Raw genomic sequence first — 19,822 nt, 5'->3', positions numbered from 1 at the left:
CATATATCATATATATTTAGTGACCATGTCTACCATCTGTATTTACACATCCTAATTGTTTGGACAGTATATGGTTACCCTGTAGGATTTATATACGATACTGCCTAAAGAGGACCTTTCACCACTTCCACCAACTCCATCTCTTTGCATCCTTTATTAGGCACTGCTACACTGTTTCTGGTGCAGTTAGACTTTAGCCCCCGCCATTCCTGAGCAAACAATGGTGCTACTTTAAGCACCCCATATGCCAATTAGGCTCTATAGTCAAGTGGGAAGTCCCCGATGTCTTCTCCATTTTTTCATTCCACTTTTTGTTCTGTTTTCATGAACATCTCTCGGTGACAAAGTGATCTAAATGTATTACTCAAAAGAAGGCTAAATTCTAGCGAATGGCAGTGGATACACTAGAATAAAATATGGAACTTTTGTCCTTGTATGATGTACTGCAAATATATGACCACACTTTGGTTAACCAATGAAATTTTTCATGACACCAGTTCAACACAATATCACAACATGCTAGCGAAAGCCTTGAGAGACGTCTGCAGTTCGCCCCTTCATGCTGGACATCAGCGTTCTGGCCTAATTCTGGCTGACGACAACCCATTCTTGCCATTCAATGTCTGGAGTTTATCACCATTTGTGAATTTTTGTTTGTCCAACCACTTTTTGAGGATTGACCACAGGTGCTCAATGGAATTGAGATCTGAGGAGTTTCCTGGCTATAGACCCAAAATTTCAATGTTCTGTTCACCAAGCCACTTAGTTATCACTTTTACCTGGTGACATGGTGCTACATCATGCCAGCAGGCTCACGCACAATCTTGCCTAAGGACACTATCATGAATAAAGAATGGTATCAAAACATCCTCCAAGAGCAACTTCTCCCAACCATCCAGAAGACATTTGGTGATGGTCAGTGTGTTTTCCAGCATGTCACCAAGCGGAAGAAGCTCCGCGAACAAAACATAAAAATTTTTGGTCCATGGCCAGGAACTCCCCAGATCTCGTTTCCGTTGAGAATCTCAAAAAAGTGGATGGGCAAACAAAACCCCAGAAATTGTCATAAACTCCAAACAGAAATGGATTGTCATCAAGATTTGGTCAGAAGCTGATATCCTGCGTGCAAGGACAAATTGCAGAAAACAGGGTCAGTCTCAAACCTTTTGTCCACAACGTCTATGTAAAAATTCAATTTGCGGCAAAAAATAAAGGCATCGCGGGCCTTGGTCACAAAGAGGTTAAGATGTGTTGTGCAATTTGCCCTTCACTCCGGGAGTAGGTTCTTAGGCCTTCTTGATCCTATGATATTAATAAGGCCCCTGTATCCCAGACATTTTCTAGACCTGTTACTATATTAACCTTTCCACCATTGGCATTCTTCATGTAAATATGAAATGTCACTCAGACGGCAGTATCGGTCGTATGCAAAGAATAATGTTATGGTAATTCTAATCGTAGAAGAAAACTAGCACAGCTCAAGCCTGCCCTATTATCAGGAGCATTATCCCTTAAATTAAAAAAATAAAAAATTCAGCCAGGAGGTTAAAAAATGTTTTTCTGTTTGTAGACATGTGAGCCGCAAACCGTAGTAGGAGATTTCATGGATGTCGCCAGCTTTCTGTACAAAGGGGATACCAGTATAGTACCCGTATATTGTCCCAAGTGGACAAAGGCTAGATTGACACGACCACGTTTCACCAGATTTACTGACCTGACCTTCATTCCGTGAGCCGGACTCCTAGAAGCCTAGATAAGTATGACGCTACGAGTCCCTTTCCTGGCATAAAGGTCAAGTCCGTAAGTCCGGCGAATACACGGACCAAGTTTCACGGTTGGTCTGGTCTGTCACAGGACCAGAACAACGGACAGGCCGAAGACTACAACAGTGGTCACATAAGGAAACCGACAGAACCCACTAACTATGATCTTTAAAGTTTAAATCAACAATCGAAAAAGTCAAACATGCAAAAGTTGGAGACTTCAACGCAACTGTGAACATGGCCTGTACGGAGGTGTTCAGACTTACCTATACTCTAAATACATTATTGCAACGTGTTAGAAGAACCCTTAACAGACTGCGGTAACATCACAACCCCTGGGTGATCACACAAAGACAAATATAACGTATATCTCTCAATATCACAAAATCACGTTGAGACGTTCACCTTGTGCCAAAGATATCAGAATATGTTGAGTGAAAACGGAAAAGTAAAGAAATCCTGAAGAAGATTGGTTCAATCAAAAAGTGGAGCCCCATATTAAACCTTAATAGAAGTCATGAAGGCCAGTAACAGAGCAGTCAATTGGCAATTAAATATCTTAAAGTTTTATTTAAATGGAGTGTCACCAGACCCAGCATATCACCCCAGCCCTGCAGATAGATAGGTTAGTGCCACCAGACCCAGCATATCACCCTCATATGCAAATGAGAAGTTTGGAACAACTAAAGCATTTCTATTGCTCCAAAAAGATAATTGTCATGGCCCTCTTTACACCATAGATCTTATTTACATATTGAGAAGATGGTGATACCTCAGCATTAGAGGCAATGGTTCACTAGATGAAAATACTGTTTGATTCAGGTAAACCTAACCTATCTATCTGTGGGGCTGAGTTGATATGCTGGTTCTAGTGACAAACTCCCTTTAAATGTGGGTCCCAACATCTGGCATCCTCCCCAATCAGCCTCACAAGCCTGTGGCATCATGTATATAAGTCATGTGACCTATCTGTAACTCAGTCCCAATCAAATGAATGGGGCTGAGCTTCAATACCAAGCACAAACTCTCTACAGTTTATGACGCTGTGCTTGGTAAACCAATAATAGGCTGCAGCCCATTCAAACACCTAGGTAGGAGACCTCCACTAATCTAATATTGGTGTCCTCTTGGAAAATTCCTTTAAGGCAGAATATTTTTAAGAAGAGTCTGTGCATGTGGTTGCACAATTATTGGCTGAACACATCCTACTGTACCCCAGGTTGTTCACACGAAACACAGAGCAGACAGAGTGTAGGAGTCGTGAGTGGGACTGAGCTGGCGTACTAATTAAATGAGATTCTAGAAGTGTCAATAATGGAAAGTATTGTACTTTTAGTGTTTCTTATGGAGGAAATTATACATTAGTCCTTATTCTATATACTGCTGTTGTTTTTATAGTGGGTAGTTAATACTTAGCCTGTTGCTTAGAACGAAGAGTAATTAATCCCAATTGTACGAGACCTGCAGGACAACAGGAACTTTACCTTTAATGAAAACTTATTCTCATGCCATTGCACTCCAGTATAAAGCGGGCGAGCAGTAATGGAATAAGCTCGGGTGTGTATGTTAGCATGGAGGTTGTGTTAGCGGAAGTGGATGTAGAATATGTGTATTATAACTTGCTGCTACGTCTTTCTGCATGGTGTTGTGGCAAACCCCGAGGGGTGACTCAAGGGGCAACATAATATTAGGGTATTGCCACTTAAAGGGGTTCTCCAGGTTAGACAATTTTTTGCAAGGAGGCTACAAAGGTGAAAAAAAGCAACAACCCATACTCACCTGTCTCCGCTTCTCTGGTGTCTCCCATCGCAGGGCAGTCTTGCTGTTCCCGGGGTCTTGTTTCTGCGGAAGTCCCCACCACACGGAACCTAAGGAAAGGAACCAGGACAACATGTCTCCTGTGATGTCCCGGGTCCTTTCCTTAGGCCACAGAGGCTGTTGATGTGAAATTTTGGCTTCACTTAAAATATTGCAGGTTATCTTGTTTTGTTTTAATTCATGTTGTTAATGTAAAATAGTGCATCAGTATATTTGATATGATATGTTATATACCATGGAGGTTACATACACTGCCTGCACCATGTGGGGCAGTTCTTATACAGCTACAGCATTATCTGCTCCTTTGTAACCTGAATAGCCATCATACACAGACCAGCCCGTAGTGATGGCCACAGGCAGCCGTATAATGTACATATATGTTAGGGTGCACTGGAAAAAATTACAACCCATTTTTTCTGCTGGATTTGGTAGGTACATACAAATATCATCTTGTATATTGCTTATCTAGATCGCTAGGTCCTAATGTTTTCAGATTATATATATATATATATATATATATATATATATATATATAGTGGGGAATCGCTCAGGTAGATGCTTGTAGCAGTGCAGGAAACAGGGACACAGACACTGGATTGCACACGAGTTCAGGCTTTATTCACATGTAACGCATACACTGCCTTTGCAAAGGCACAACTAACAAAAACAAAATCCTTCTCGGCTGAGAACTGACTTAAAGATAGGAACACTTTTCCCTGTCTATACAGGAGACTGGCAACCAGTCTCCCACCTTGGCAACAACAATGGGTGGCACAGTACCTGCTCTGTAGGTTTGGTATGGAGAGATCAGCTCTGTCAGTGTGGTGCCACCCTGCTAGTCTTCACACTCAGACTGTTATTAGGGCCTGATTAGTCAGCTGACCTCCCTGGTGTGAATCTTTACCATACACCCTTTAGGTGCCTGGCCGGAAATACCTGTCTTCCCAGACCAGACCCTTCACTCTCTCATAATATATATATATATATATATATATACACTCACCGGCCACTTTATTAGGTACACCATGCTAGTAACGGGTTGGACCCCCTTTTGCCTTCAGAACTGCCTCAATTCTTCGTGGCATAGATACAACAAGGTGCTGGAAGCATTCCTCAGAGATTTTGGTCCATATTGACATGATGGCATCACACAGTTGCCGCAGATTTGTCGGCTGCACATCCATGATGCGAATCTCCCGTTCCACCACATCCCAAAGATGCTCTATTGGATTGAGATCTGGTGACTGTGGAGGCCATTGGAGTACAGTGAACTCATTGTCATGTTCAAGAAACCAGTCTGAGATGATTCCAGCTTTATGACATGGCATTGCATTATCCTGCTGAAAGTAGCCATCAGATGTTGGGTACATTGTGGTCATAAAGGGATGGACATGGTCAGCAACAATACTCAGGTAGGCTTTGGCGTTGCAACGATGCTCAATTGGTACCAAGGGGCCCAAAGAGTGCCAAGAAAATATTCCCCACACCATGACACCACCACCACCAGCCTGAACCGTTGATACAAGGCAGGATGGATCCATGCTTTCATGTTGTTGACGCCAAATTCTGACCCTACCATCCGAATGTCGCAGCAGAAATCGAGACTCATCAGACCAGGCAACGTTTTTCCAATCTTCAATTGTCCAATTTCAATGAGCTTGTGCAAATTGTAGCCTCAGTTTCCTGTTCTTAGCTGAAAGGAGTGGCACCCGGTGTGGTCTTCTGCTGCTGTAGCCCATCTGCCTCAAAGTTCGACGTACTGTGCGGCGTTCAGAGATGCTCTTCTGGCTACCTTGGTTGTAACGGGTGGCTATTTGAGTCACTGTTGCCTTTCTATCAGCTCGAACCAGTCTGGCCATTCTCCTCTGACCTCTGGCATCAACAACGCATTTCCGCCCACAGAACTGCCGCTCACTGGATGTTTTTTCTTTTTCGGACCATTCTCTGTAAACCCTAGAGATGGTTGTGCGTGAAAATCCCAGTAGATCAGCAGTTTCTGAAATACTCAGACCAGCCCTTCTGGCACCAACAACCATGCCACGTTCAAAGGCACTCAAATCACCTTTCTTCCCCATACTGATGCTCGGTTTGAACTGCAGGAGATTGTCTTGACCATGTCTACATGCCTAAATGCACTGAGTTGCCGCCATGTGATTGGCTGATTAGAAATTAAGTGTTAACGAGCAGTTGGACAGGTGTACCTAATAAAGTGGCCGGTGAGTGTATATATATATATATATATATATATATATATATATATATATATATATATTAGAAATATCAGGACAGTCTAATGACTTAAAGCACTCACTTTCCTTATAGTGACTCACTTTTTCAAAAAAAAAAATCATATTGGAGGGTATAAAAAAATCTGCCATGTGCAATGGTAACACTTTTTTTTTTTTTTTTTTTATTTTATGTATATAGAAAATGATTGGTCCTATTAGGGTATACTTCAAGCTCCCGGTTGGTTTAGCAGCCTTTGCTATTAGACTTGAGTTGATATACATCTGCCAATCTTAGGAAGCAGATAAGACTGGAGGTGTGTTTCAGACTACTGCAGACTTCTTGTAAGTGCTGAGGCCAATCTGCATTCGTTGTTCATAGCTCTGCTACTTGTGGGTACTGTCTACACCAGTGATTTTCAACCTTTTTTGAGCCGCGGCACACTTTTTACACTTAAAAAATCCCAGGGCACACCACCAACCAAAATGGCACAAAATGACACTAAAACAGTACATATTATACATATAGTTAATAATATAGATTCTAAATGGTTGATTCTTTGGTTGAAATAAACTGCAGCAAAATCTGCAACAAAAACGCTGCGTTTATGCAACGTGGGGCCTCAGCCTCCTGCATACAAGTGGCACGCATGTGGTTTTCACTGATATAAACATTAAAAATTAATTGACAGGGCCACAAATGCAGACAGATATAGGGTATATATAGGACAGATATAGGGTAGGTATAGGACAGATATAGGGTACGTATAGGACAGATATAGGACCTGCTCTATAATTTTCAGCTCTTCAATTTGGCCCAGATACACAGCCACAAAAAGAATGGTTGTATATATGGGTCCTTAGAAATGTATAGGTCTGTACTTTTATCCACAGTTGTGTATAAAAAGTCTGATCATGTATATTACAGGTTGTGCCTCATATTAATAGCAGTGAACCCCATCATGTCCCTCACATTAACCCCCTGTGTGCTTTACATAAGGGATACTGATATGTGAGACATATGGAGGTAATAAGTAAATATCTTCATTATATAGTACCCCCAAATGTCACACATGTTATTAACTCTTGTGAGCCACACAGGGGTTAATATGAGGGACATGATGGGGTTAATTGCTATTAATGTGAGGTACATGGAGTTACTAAAACTAAAGTAATAACCCCAAATGCCTGACATTCATAAGAATAGTTGCTAACCTGGTGTTGTTTTTACTTTCACTTTGTTCAGCTTCCTCTCCTCCTCTCCTATTCAGGGCTGCAGACGGCAGGAGCTCCTCCTCACGTGTAGCAGCAGGTCCAAGGAGCCCTTATCCTGTGCAGTGAGAGGCTCACCTGATTGGTGGGCAGGGAGAGAAGGGGGCGTGTCCTACACCGCAGCTCTAGCAGAGCAGTGAAGGGACGCTCCGTCTGCATTTACAAGTACACGAACGTCGGGGACTGGCTGCTGTGCCAGCAAAATAGGTCTCCCGTGCCAATCTTGGCACGCGTTTGGGGAACTTTCCCCGCGGCACACCCGACCATGTGTCGCGGCACACTAGTGTGCCGCGGCACACTGGTTGAAACTCACTGGTCTACACTACATATCATGTGTAAGCTTGTGGCTGAACAGTCGCTAAAGGTCCTATCTTGGCTAAGCGCTGCTCAGATGGCAAAAACTGCTCCCAATTCCTGAGCCCTATGACTGGAACTTACGGGAACAGTTGAGCAGTAGAGAATAAGAGCAATGGAGACAATGTAGCCCATCTGTGCAACAAGAACCCTCTTCTCCAGCTGTAGGGATCGGTACTTGGGACTGGTTATTTCCATCTTACCAGATTTGCCGAGATGAGAAGACCCCTATAAGGAGTACAGTTTGAGACAAACTTCTCACCTCACTCCTTTTTCCAAGCAACTCTCCAACTAGACCGCAGTACTGACATTTTTAGCTTTCTTTTGACTGACCTTTATGTCTTATTACAGTAAGACGTATTCCAGCAGGAAAGCCTTCGGCGAGAATTCTTGTCAAATTGTCTATGTTTAACCATTTAGTACATCTCTGTTCCATTAGGTGAAAGAAATTGTGGCTCAACATACGAAAGAATGGTCAGAATTGCTTAACACACAAGCTGCCGAGGTACAAGATCTCCAAGATCTACATTTAAGTCAACAATGCGAGCTCCTCAAGAAACTGCTGATCACCGTCCAAGAACAACAGACCCAACAGCTGAAGCTCTCCCATGACCGGTAGGCCATATGATAGCATGATGATGCCATGCTGGACGGCCCTATTTCACATCTATTAGTTCTCTCCCGGATATCGGCACAAGTAGTAGGGTCATTAGGCTCTGTTCACATCTGGGTTCACAAAGTCTTAAGGAAATGTTGGATTTGCCAAATGATGGGTACGAGAGCCATCGAGCAGATCCCATATATATAAAGGGGTCTTTTAGGGAGTCCAGCATTTTAAAGGACTAACATTACAGCCTGCAGGATTTGTTTTATAGAATCTGGTGGCTCTAACACAGATGTGAACACGCCCAAAGGCATACAGAAGCTGCGACTGACACGTTGTAATCCATCATGTTCAGTCATGATATGTCTTTCTTCCATAGATCATAAATCAGTCTTTTTTTTTTTTTCCATTCACAGGGAGAGCAAGGAGATGAGGGCCAACCAAGCGAAAATATCCATGGAGAACAGTAAAGCCATAAGCCAGGATAAATCCATCAAAAATAAAGCGGAACGGGAAAGGTATGATACATGTGAATAAAAAAATCAAAAATAAATGTTTTATATGAATAAATAGTGTTAATTGTTTTGTGTAAAGAAATTGTATCCAGATAACATACAAGGATAGGAAATAAATAGTCATACAGTCATAACAATAACCCACATTGTTCTTCAGTTCGTTGTTTGTATCAAAGCTCATTTTGGCTTCTTAAGTTGGCCATACACAGTAGAGTTCGGACGCCCATCATGTGACTATCCAATTCACGATAAGATAGTTTGGATCAGTCTTCAGTAACATGTAAACCTGCCCCGATCAGGAGAGCGTTAGTTAGTGAGTCTGGGCAAGTTGGCTTATGATGGCCAAAAGTGTGCGATCATTGATAGTTTTAGCCGACTACCAGCCAAGGATATCTAACATCAAGATACTAAAGTCTGCCGTTGGTTGGTCGGAACATGAACATCTCCAGTATTTACACTACATATCCAGTGGTTGCCTGAAAATTGCAAAAATTGGTCATCAATTCCCACTTTGGTGCAAGGTAAAATCCACCAGTGTCCGGGCCTACTCGCTGAAGACTCTTGATCCAACAACATCTTGTAAAATGATCTTCACCTCCAAAGTCTCTGCAGACTTCCATGTTATTTTGTTTTGTACATTTCATAGCCACCGGCAGATGTTCAATGGATAGTTTAGAGGAACTTCCACCAACTATAGTTCTCAAGGATGGAGATGTTCTGCTCCCATTACAAGGACAGTCTGAGGACATTACCCTCGAGGACCACAATTTGTATATATAGGATAGACATCTTATGACAGAATATCATGAATATATTGGGCCTAAAGGAAAGGTATGGAAGGACACATCTAGGATACAAGTACAGCAGGTTAAAGGGATTATCCTATTTCTAATACTGATGGCCTCGTTGTCAGATAGGCCATCATTATTAGATCTGCGAGAGTCCGGCACCCAGATCATCTCTTCCAGGACTGTGTGGCTTCTGGTAATGTTTAAGATGATCTGTGGGAGGGCCTGGTGTCGGACACTCACAGATCCTAAAGATAGACCATCCATTTTAGTAAGTGGATAATCCCTTTAAGAAGCTACAGTAAGATGGAAGATGCTTTCCATGTTGAACCGATACAATGTAATTTGTTACATGTGTCTCATCAATATCCAAGATGAAATCCTTATTAATATTTCCTGGCTCTCTTCTCATGATCGATACGGCCATCCCTCTTTAGTATTTGAGCATTCCTTACACATGTATATTCCAGACCACACATGTGTCAGTTTTGTTAATATTTATGCATTTATGTATTTCTTTGTGTTAACGCTATGGCATGGGGAGTCGCATGCTGTTCACATTGCCTCCATTTACTGTAAATTCCTTTCATCTTTTGTAGGCGAGTGAGGGAATTGAACAGCAGCAACACAAAGAAATTCCTTGAAGAAAGAAAAAGAGTAAGTAGAAATGAGTCACTATCTTGTCTTCGTGTGCAGCAGAAAATGATGGCTTGTGCTTGTTTATCAAATGATCCATCTTGTAGCCTGAGCCCAATCTTCCACCTCCTCACCTACCCTGCCCCCATTAGCTGGACTGACAAGTTCTTAAAGAGGACTTTGCACCACCTGGGGCACATGCGGTTTTATACACCGCTAGAAAGCCAACAGTGTGCTGAATTCAGTGCACTATCGACTTTCCCGTTCTGTGCCCCCGGTGAAGAGCTATCGGTGCCGATACCGTAGCTCTTCACCGTCAGAAGGGCATTTCTGACAGTCAGTCAGTCACGCCCCTCCTCACAGTAGCTTCTATAGCGCTGTACTGTGAGAGCTGTGAGGAACGCCTCCCCCCCGCCTGATAGTGCTTCATCGCTGGGTGGTGAGGAACGTTCCTACTCTCACAGTACAGCGCAATAGACGCTACCGTGAGGAAAGGGCGTTCCTGACTGACTGACTGTACAGTACTGGTACAGATAGCTCTTCAACGGGAGCACAGAATGGGAAATCCGAATTCTGTCGGCTTTCTAGCGGTGTATTAAACCACATGAGCCCCAGGAGGTGCAAGGTCCTCTTTAAGATGTTGCATCACAGGAAGATTGGAGCTTGGTGTCAAACAAATCGGGTCATTAACAAAATTGTATCTAACTGCTCGTTTGCATCTGCGTTTGGTAATGCATTCAGGGACTCTGCATGGGGACCCCCCGAACGGACTACCAAACGCAATTGCAAGCACTGTGCAGTGAAAGCACACGGAACCCATAGACTATAATGGGGTCCGTGTGCTTGCCGCACACTTCCCGCACGAATCATGCAGACAGGAAAGTAGATTGTGAACTACTTTCTTGTCCGCATGTTCTGTGCAGAGATTTGGGGGCAAGCACACAGACCCCATTATAGTCTATGGGGTCTGTGTGCTTTTACTGCACAGCAATTGCGTTGGGCATTCCGTTCAGGGGGTCCCCATGCAGATTCCCCGAACGGATTATCAATCGCAGATGTGAAGGAGGGTTAAGACCAAGTTCACATCTGCATTGCTTCAGAAAACGCCATAGATCGGTAGAGAGAAAATTCCTGCACGGAGGCTGTTTTCAGTCTAAAAATGGCGGACACCCAACGAACACCATTATAGTCTTTGGGGTCCATGGTTGTCTGCGGGTAACTGCTGTTTTAGCAGACGGGCTCTCCTTCATTCAGGTCCCAATGATGAAGAGCCCAGTGCCGGTGTGACCCTAAGGCCCCACATAAAAATATGCAGAAAAAAATGCATCGGATGTACATTGCGATTTTTTTTGCAGTGTTTTTCCGAGTTTTGCAGAATTTTTCTCTGCTTATTTCCTTCCCCTATTTAAATCTATAGAGACAACGCTCACAATTCTGCAGCCAAACTGAACATGCTGCTTTTTTTCCGCAGCGTGTGGATGAGACTAACCAGAATCTCATTCATTTTGCTAGTTCTGTAAAACACAGTGTTTTTTTGCCCGTTGCGTTTCCACAGTAGTCAAAAATGTTGTGTTTCTGCAATGTGGGGCCTTAGCTTAAGTTTGGACTTCAAATGGAGTAAGGAGATGCAAGAAGAACCATTAAGATGAAAACATTGTCTAGTTTCAAAATATATAGGAAAGATTAAGGCTTTGTTCATATTGTGTTCGCTCCCCAGCCCATTTTGCCTCTGTATCTGAATATGGCTGCCATTTGAGACTGAGTTTTGGATAGTAGAAAGCGAAGTGTGCGCCGCTCATCACCTGAACCCTGACAAATAACAGGGTACAAATTACTTTAATAGGAAATGTGTGAGATGCTGCTTGTACAGTGTTACTCTAGATAAGGCTTTATTCACACGACCATGTTCCGTCTGTGATACGCTGTCTACGTGCAGGCTGTATTTCCTGGACTGGCCATGTAAATAAATTATCATGCAGTGAGCTTCCGAATGGCCGATTCACTACTGTACTTAAAGGGGTCGATCAGGATTAGAAGAACATGGCTGCTTTCTTTCAAAAAACAATGCCCAGTCCATAGGATTGTATGTGGTATAACAGCTAAGCTTCATTCACTTCAATAGAGATAAGCTGCAATACCAGAGACAACCTATAGACAGGTGTGGTGCTGTTTTTGAAAAAAAAAAAAAGTAGTAATGTTTTTCTAATCCTGGACTGGAATATAACTTAAAGGGATCTTATCATTAAAACTCATTTTTTTTCTGCCTAACACGTAAGTTCTCTCGCAGCATTGGCGCCGCCTCTATCTTCTTCAGGAAAAGGTCTTCTTTGTGCCTTCTTCCGGCGGTGGTTTCAATCTTCTAGGCCTCGGGCAGCTGATTGCGCCTGTCCGCGGCCAATACTGTGTAAGCGGCCATTTTCTTGTGGCCGGTGGGCATGATCAGTCGGCTTTGCCCTAGGCCCGAGGCCTAGGCGTTTGAAGCCAGCCCCCGGAAGAAGACACGAAGAAGACCTGTTACTGAAAAAGATGGAGGCGGCGCTGGAGAGTTCTCTCGTAGCACTGGGGACGCCCCCAGTGCTGTTTAAACGCTGAGGCCTGCCCTCAGTGCTGTGAGAGAACTCATTTGCATACTGACGAAAAACGGATTATATACCAAACGGCGGCCCTGAGAAGACATCTAAAGGTAGGAGAAGAATAGCCTTTCTTACGGCTATTCCTACGTGGTAGGCAGAAAAAAAAAAGAGTTTTAATGATAGGATCCCTTTAAAGCTCTGAGGTCTTTATAGTATCTCTACAGCCATGTGGGACCTTACTATATCGTAACTCGCTATGAGGCAGTGCCTTCCATTTATGTCAATGGTCAGTCAGCACATGGACCGCATTTCAAGGACAGAACATGGTTGTGTGAATAAGGCCTTAGTTAAAGAACATACGTCCCCCCCCCCCCCCCCCATCATTGACACCGCACTCGTGGGGGATTTACTAGAAATGACATAGAAAATGCCAATCCCTTGTGCGGTTATTTTCGGCCTTTCCTTCCCTCCATGTGCACATGACAGACATATTCTCCAATACCCCAGCACATCAATGTGTCATGGCTGAGAATGAAAACAAACTGTTGATCTCAAGCAGGAGACGGAACGCCAAGCGTAATGCCAGGTTTAGCGTCGCCATGACGACCGCTCCGCTCGCTCAGTATTCTGCTTAGTGAAATGTCTTCTTTCCTGACACCTCGAACTACCAAATAACAGGCTACAAACCTTGGAGAATGGAAAGTGATGAAAGTCTTAATTCTGTTGCCTTCGTTAATAGCAGTGACGTAGAACGCTTATTCTCTTTACCCTTAGCTGGCGATGAAACAGTCAAAGGAAATGGACCAGCTCAAGAAAACCCAGCTGGAACACTTGGAGATCTTGGAGAAGCAGAATGAACAGGTATATAGTGCTGCAGAGCTGAAATCCTTCACGTGTAGCTCTTCACGGATGGATATGTATAGGTCACGATGACCAAAAGTGTGTGGACTCCCGTTCTAGTAAGACAGGGCGGCCATTTTAAAATAAAGCAGTAGTCTGTGTAGGTAATGATCAGCCGTACACCACCGGCCATTCCTCCTCCTACGATTCACCCGGCTGGACATTTTCAAACCCCAGAGTATGATAATGGGAGACCCAGGGGAGGAAACAAACATAAAAACACTGTTACTTACCTCTCCTGGTCTCCGGCGCACTCCCCACTGATGTCGGCCATCTTCAATGATGGAAGAGATGTCACTTGAGCCGGGCTTGTGTCGTGACATATAAGGACGCGAGCCAGGCCCACATGAAATCTGGGATGTCACCAAGTAGGCCCGAAGCTTTCCGGAGCCAGGAAAGGTAAGTAACACTGTTTTTTATGTTCCCTCACCTCCCTGGCCCTCCAATCATTATACTGGAGGGACTGAAAAGACCCCAAAGTATAATGATAGCAGTGTACGTGGGGTTCGCGGGTCCGCGGCCTTACCCACCGATCCTGGCTCCTGTTCACAGAAGGGGAAGCGCCGGCGGACATGAGCGGGAGCCAGGATTGGTAAGTAGATAGGGCTCATTACAGCCTGGGCACCCTAATGTCCCAGGCCCTGTGGCAGCCGCTACCACTGCTACCCCAGTAGTTACGCCCCTGTACTATAGAATACATTGGGAGGATTTTATAGTATATTTTATGCAAGTTTTTGTCATAAAATGTATGATAACATTTGCAAACAATGGCGCCTGTTTGTTTTCGCACCAAAATTGTCACTTTTTGCTCCCTGTGTTTCTTGTTTCCCCAAGACACACAGGTTGTTGCTTAGCGGGAGGGTTGTGACGGTCCGTGACCCCGAGATTTACTATTACTTACACCAAATACAGAACTAAATCTAAAAGATTTGAGTCTCTGACAAACAGAAGAGGAATAAGATAAGATAAGATAATCCTTTAAAAGTCCCACATTGGGGAAATTTAAGCCTCTTAAGAAGTTACGCAGACACAGGAGAAGTTATCACGACGGTAAATCTGTAGGCATCTAATATGGAAGCACAACAACAAGTAAGAGCCCGAAGACTTCAAAGTCCTACACGTCTAATAACCACCTTGTACTAAGAGTTGCATTGCCTACAAGCATAAACCTAGGTGCAGATGTAGTATAGAAACCCTTTATCGGCAGGCACCATGAAATAGTAGGTATGTACTCGAGTGTCCACATACTTTTGGTTGTTGTATACATCACTGTTGATAGGACTGTAGTAGTCCACACAATGCTTGTACCTGTACGTTTTCTAGTTCTTAAAGGGAATGTATTGTTAGAAAATGACCTGTTGTTTAGATCCCGTTTATATGTTAAGTATATTTTTTTTTACATTTTAAAATCTTCCATGTTATTACATGTGTTTAAAAAAAAATCTTAAAAATTTTGCAATTCCAACTCTTACCACTAAGCCTAAAATTGTCCTGAATATGGACCATAGCTTATAGATGTAAACTGTCCCTATTGACCCTGTCGTCTTGTATGGGAGAGTTTTCTAGGTATTCTCTGTGACCTGGGGAGGGGTCCTTGTGTAGAAGTGGGAGTGGATAAGATGTGATTGGTGGATTCTGTATCTTATCTACATATACAAGACAGCCGTTATCATCAGTGTGCCGATAGGTGAGGCTAGGTTCACACTAGCATTTGGCTCTCTGTCGTTCGGGTCCACATGGGTGTGCATCAGGTTTCCGTGAAGGACATTTCTCTACGCCAATTTTAGATGGAATCTGCAGCAGAGTCTCCAATGCAGATGTGAACTTTGCTTTAGGTACAAAATCTACAGAAAATAGGAAGTCTATTGCAGAGGATACTTCCCAAAATACTGTAAATTCACAGGCAAATTGGAAAATAAAGTTGCGTTTTATTTCCCAATTTAGAAATCAGGAAGTGTCAGCATATTATTTAGTTTAGTGGTCAGAGTTACTATTGCATGATTGTTAGGATTTTATATATATATATATATATATATATATATATATATATATATATATATATATAAATAATAACATGGAAAATGTAAAAAAAAAAAAAAAAACATAAAAATTGATTAAAAAAAAAAAAGAAAGTATGAGTAAGCCCCTCGAAGAAACCAGTCATGTTTCTCAGCTCTCGAAGTCTTGTTGTTGGCATTGTACTGTACTTGGTTGTCTTTCATGCATAATCCAGGCTTTCAATACTTTTCCTTTTTTCCTTTCTTTGCTTCATATCACGCTGTATAATTTTGACATTATTTGTTGTTTTTGTACAAACAGCTTTTGAAATCGTGTCATGCTGTGTCTCACTCACAAGGTACGGCCGCACTTCCATCGCTTACTGTCATTTATAGGTATTATACAGTCAATGAGGGGCACAAATACACTGGAAGGGTATATAGCAGGACGTGGTATCACTAGAATATATATCTCTTACACAACTCACGAGAATATAGAATATTTTATAATACTCATCCAAGTGCACCCAAAAAGTCATGTCTGGAATTAAACAAGAGAAGGGGCCACTTGCAGAGATTTTGTACCAATGTAACGGATGTTGAGTGACCAGGCTGTGACAACTATGACAGGCCAGCGCCTCTAAGGGGGTTTGTCTGATCTGATCTGTGCAGGGCTTTTGTCGGGTACTATGTACAAGACTGTGCAAAAGTTTTAGGCATGGGGATGCAGCAAAGTAAGAATGGTTTCAAAATAGAAGTGTTATAGTATACTAGTAGAAGACCCGCCGCTTCGCTCGCGGAAAATATGTTAAATTATTGGTTATGCTAAAGTAAAATTTTCAGTGTGATACGCGCGTATCACATTGAAAGCAATAGGGAAAAAAAGCAGCCCATTCATTTCAATGGGGAGCACTCGTATGCCGGCTCCCATTGAAATGAATGGGATCTGCTTTGTACGCGCTCATTCTGAACGTGTTTTACGTTCAGAATGAGCTGAGCGTATGCTCAGTGTGAATGCACCCTAAGCGCGCCACTCATTTAGACCCGTACGGGAATTAAATGAGCGGCGCGCTCACGCCGTGTGAAGGGGCCCTTAGGGTACAACCACACGGAGGAAAACAGTGCTGTATTTGGCGCTGAATATTCAGAGCTGAAAAAAAGCCTCCCATTGATTTCAATGGGTTCGGCTAGCTTTTTTTTTCCACTCACGGAGTTTTCCACTAGCTGAAAATTCACCGCCAAATACAGCGCCATTTTTCATACTGAGTTTTTTTACGCTGAATCCGTGTCAGAATCCACGTGGAAAAAATGCCTCCCCATAGAGTTCTATGTATTCCACTCGCTTTATCTTTCCACTTGCAGAAAAATAAAGCTTCCTTCAGGAGGATTCCGCCTGCAAAAGCCAACGCAGTCAATGGAAGGCGTAAAATCCATGGCGCGGATTTGGGCACGGAATTGGCGAAAACCGCACAGAAAAAACGCTAGGTTTTTTGTTTTGTTTTTCAAGGTTCATACACTGTGCTGGAGGAAAAATGCAAAAACAAACAAAAAAAAGACTCAAAAAAAAAAAAACACTCCAAAAACCGCTTCTCTATTAAAAGCATTCTTACTTTGCAGCATTTTTACACCTGCCTTAAACTTTTGCACAATACTTTGTAACACAAACCGATTGCCATAGCTTGGGTTATTGAATGTTTTTCTTGAAAGGGCAATATAAAAAAACAAAAGACATGGGGGGGGGGAGTTCTAATCTTTACCCAAACTGAGTTCTCCATTTTTGACTGGGGTTTGTATTGAAATGATAAAGATCAATGAAATAGATTCCATGTGATTCCTGTCATGTATAGGTGGAATAGCCGATCACGGATTTTACACTGTAGATAATAATATTCTAAATGTGTTTAGATACATTGGGGCAGATGTACTGTCTTAAGGGAATGCTATTCAGTCTCCAGGCAGCATGTAAGTGTATGTTCACACGGAGGAAAGGCCGCAGAAAGATTTTCCGCCTTGTGAATATTCTGGTATACCATTGCGGCATCTCTGCTCCTGATTAGGCCTGAATGAATGGGCCTAAACAGAAGCGTGTCTTGAGCCGCGGAAGTTGCAGTTTGAATCAGCTGCGGAATCTGCAGCAAGATAGGGAATCTCGCTTCTTTTTTCCACTATCGGAAAAAATGCTAGCAGAAAAAAAAAGCGAGAGGCTCCCATTGAAGTCAATGGGAGCCTTTTTTGCAGGCGGATTTTGAAAATCTCAAAATCCGCCTGTAAAAAACTCTGTGTGAACTAGTCCTTATAGAGCAAGAGGAGCAGAGCAGACTGATATATATAGATGGTGAGTAACTCGTAATCCATCTATTGAGCTCTCTGCTCTCGCTACGTTTAGACGTCAAGGAGGCGGTGCTATCAGTGAGTGATCTTTATACGCATAGGCAGAGGTTGACAATTGTCAATCACTCATAGGCCCGACCTCTTCGTTGGTTGACTATAGATAATAGTAATATTTTTTGTGGCACAATTTGGTGCATCTTAAAGAGGACCTTTCATGTACTTGGAGATGGTCGGTATTATATTCCATTAGTAAGCTGACAGTGCAGTGAATTCAGGGCTCTGTCAACTTTGCCAGTCTGTGCTCCAATTGCATAGATATTGGTAGAGTTAGTTTTGGCACCGATATCCCTCCACTGTCAATGAGCGACCTCACAACTCAGAGTCATCATTGTCGTTGAGGAACGTCCCCCTTGACCATACTCTTCCATAGACTTGTACTGTCAGAGGGGCGTTACTGACAGCCCAGCAATGACTCTGAACTGTAAGGGCCGCCCCACTGAGTGTAGTGATATTATTGCCGAAACTGACGGCACTGTCATTTCTGCAAGCGGGTAACATATCGGCAAAGTTGACAGTGCGACGAATTCAGAGCAGCTTTCTAGCAGTATAAAACACCAGCAACGTCACAGGACATGAAAGGCCCTCTTCAAGCCACACCACTTTCCTAAGCTGGGCCTCCCTGTCAGTCGATGCACCAAAAATGTCTTAAAGAGGACCTTTCATAGGCGCTGCTGTGGAGAAGGACGTTCCTGACTGACTGTCAGGAACGCCCTTCTGACTGTAAAGAGCTACGGTACCGGGACCGAATGCGCTTTACCCGGGGCACAGATTGGGAAAGCCAACAGTGCACTGAATTCAGCGCACTGTCGGCTTTCCAGCAGTATATAGAACTGCCTGTCTGATGAAAGGTCCTCTTTAAAAACTTCATAAATTTGGGCCATGGCATTGGATTAGTAAATCTGCCCCTTTGTTGGTGGTGTTACGCTTGGTTCACACTAGTGTTCCATCCCAGCAAATACAAGCGGAAACCTGCAGAACCATAGTCCATAATGGAGGCCGCTGGGCGTCAGAAAACTGTGGAGAGGAAAGTTCTCCTTGCAGGACTTTTCTCTCTGCCGATTTTAAGTGTAACGGGTGACGCATAGTGTTGAGCGAGTAGTATTCGATCGAATACCTCGCAGGCATACGAACACCAAGTGGGTTAAACGCTTTGAATATTCGATGCGTTTAACCCCTCGGTGTTCGGCCGATTACACGCATTCCTATGCCGGCGAAGTATTCGATCGAAAACGACTCGCTCAACACTAGTGACGGAGTCTCAAGCGCTCGTGTGACCCTAGCGTTACATTGTTAATCCCCTCTAATACCGTTATCAAGTTATTATTGTAACACATGGGCGGTCAGCAACGGCCTAACATATTAACCACATCTCGTTCCTTTTTGGCATTAGGCAAAGGAAATCCAGCAGATGGTCAAACTGGAAACCGAGATGGGCCGCAGGCCAGCAACAGTTGTGTAAAGCTGCAAAACGCAAACTGAAGTTGAGCAATTCACTGTCCTTTTGAGAACACTGTAATATATCGACCACAAACACTGAATATGAAGTGTGCTCTTATGTTATCCCCTTGTTGTCTTGGCAGGATTTTAAGACTGGCATATTTCCCTTTAACATTTTGAGCACTGCACTATTTATGATAAAGAATCTAACTATACAGATATAAAGAAACAGAGAATATTTTTATTATGTTTATAGTCGATCTCGTTTTATGTTCTTTCAAGGTGATTTTTTGTTGTGTTTGTTTTTTTTATTAGGTGTCACCAATGTAGCAAAATGAAAGAGAATACGGTTGACCGCTCGCTATAACACTGTTACACTAGGATTTTATCGGGGGGGGGGGATTATACTGTACTTTACAATAGCAAATCTTGTTGCCTTGTTGAATTTTCCATCACATTTTTATTGTAATATTTTTGAGAATTGTTCCTCATTTTATTCCTAATCTTAAGAAAGCAGACTGTAGATTATAAAGGAAGAAAAAGTCGACT

General features: G+C 42.9%; 1 protein-coding gene across 5 annotated transcripts in view; it reads left to right on the top strand.

Moving 5' to 3' along the window:
* PLCB4 (phospholipase C beta 4) overlaps window positions 1–19,514 on the top strand; it is a 206,581-nt gene extending 187,067 nt beyond the window's left edge. For 4 of the 5 annotated variants that reach the window (XM_075267399.1, XM_075267403.1, XM_075267400.1 and 1 more), the window contains 6 exons: window positions 7,872–8,047; window positions 8,453–8,554; window positions 9,939–9,996; window positions 13,323–13,409; window positions 15,768–15,804; window positions 19,227–19,514. In XM_075267399.1, coding sequence (XP_075123500.1) covers window positions 7,872–8,047; window positions 8,453–8,554; window positions 9,939–9,996; window positions 13,323–13,409; window positions 15,768–15,804; window positions 19,227–19,315 — 549 coding nt within the window. In that variant the 3' untranslated portion in view covers window positions 19,316–19,514. The remainder of the gene's footprint in view (window positions 1–7,871; window positions 8,048–8,452; window positions 8,555–9,938; window positions 9,997–13,322; window positions 13,410–15,767; window positions 15,805–19,226) is intronic. The other variant, XM_075267402.1, reaches the window with a different exon arrangement.
* Window positions 19,515–19,822: the final 308 nt, after the last annotated feature.

This window comes from Leptodactylus fuscus, chromosome 3, assembly GCF_031893055.1.
Source record: "Leptodactylus fuscus isolate aLepFus1 chromosome 3, aLepFus1.hap2, whole genome shotgun sequence".
Taxonomy (NCBI): domain Eukaryota; kingdom Metazoa; phylum Chordata; class Amphibia; order Anura; family Leptodactylidae; genus Leptodactylus; species Leptodactylus fuscus.
The sequence above is the reverse complement of the archived record's forward strand: the minus strand, read 5'-3'. Positions and strand labels throughout refer to the sequence as shown.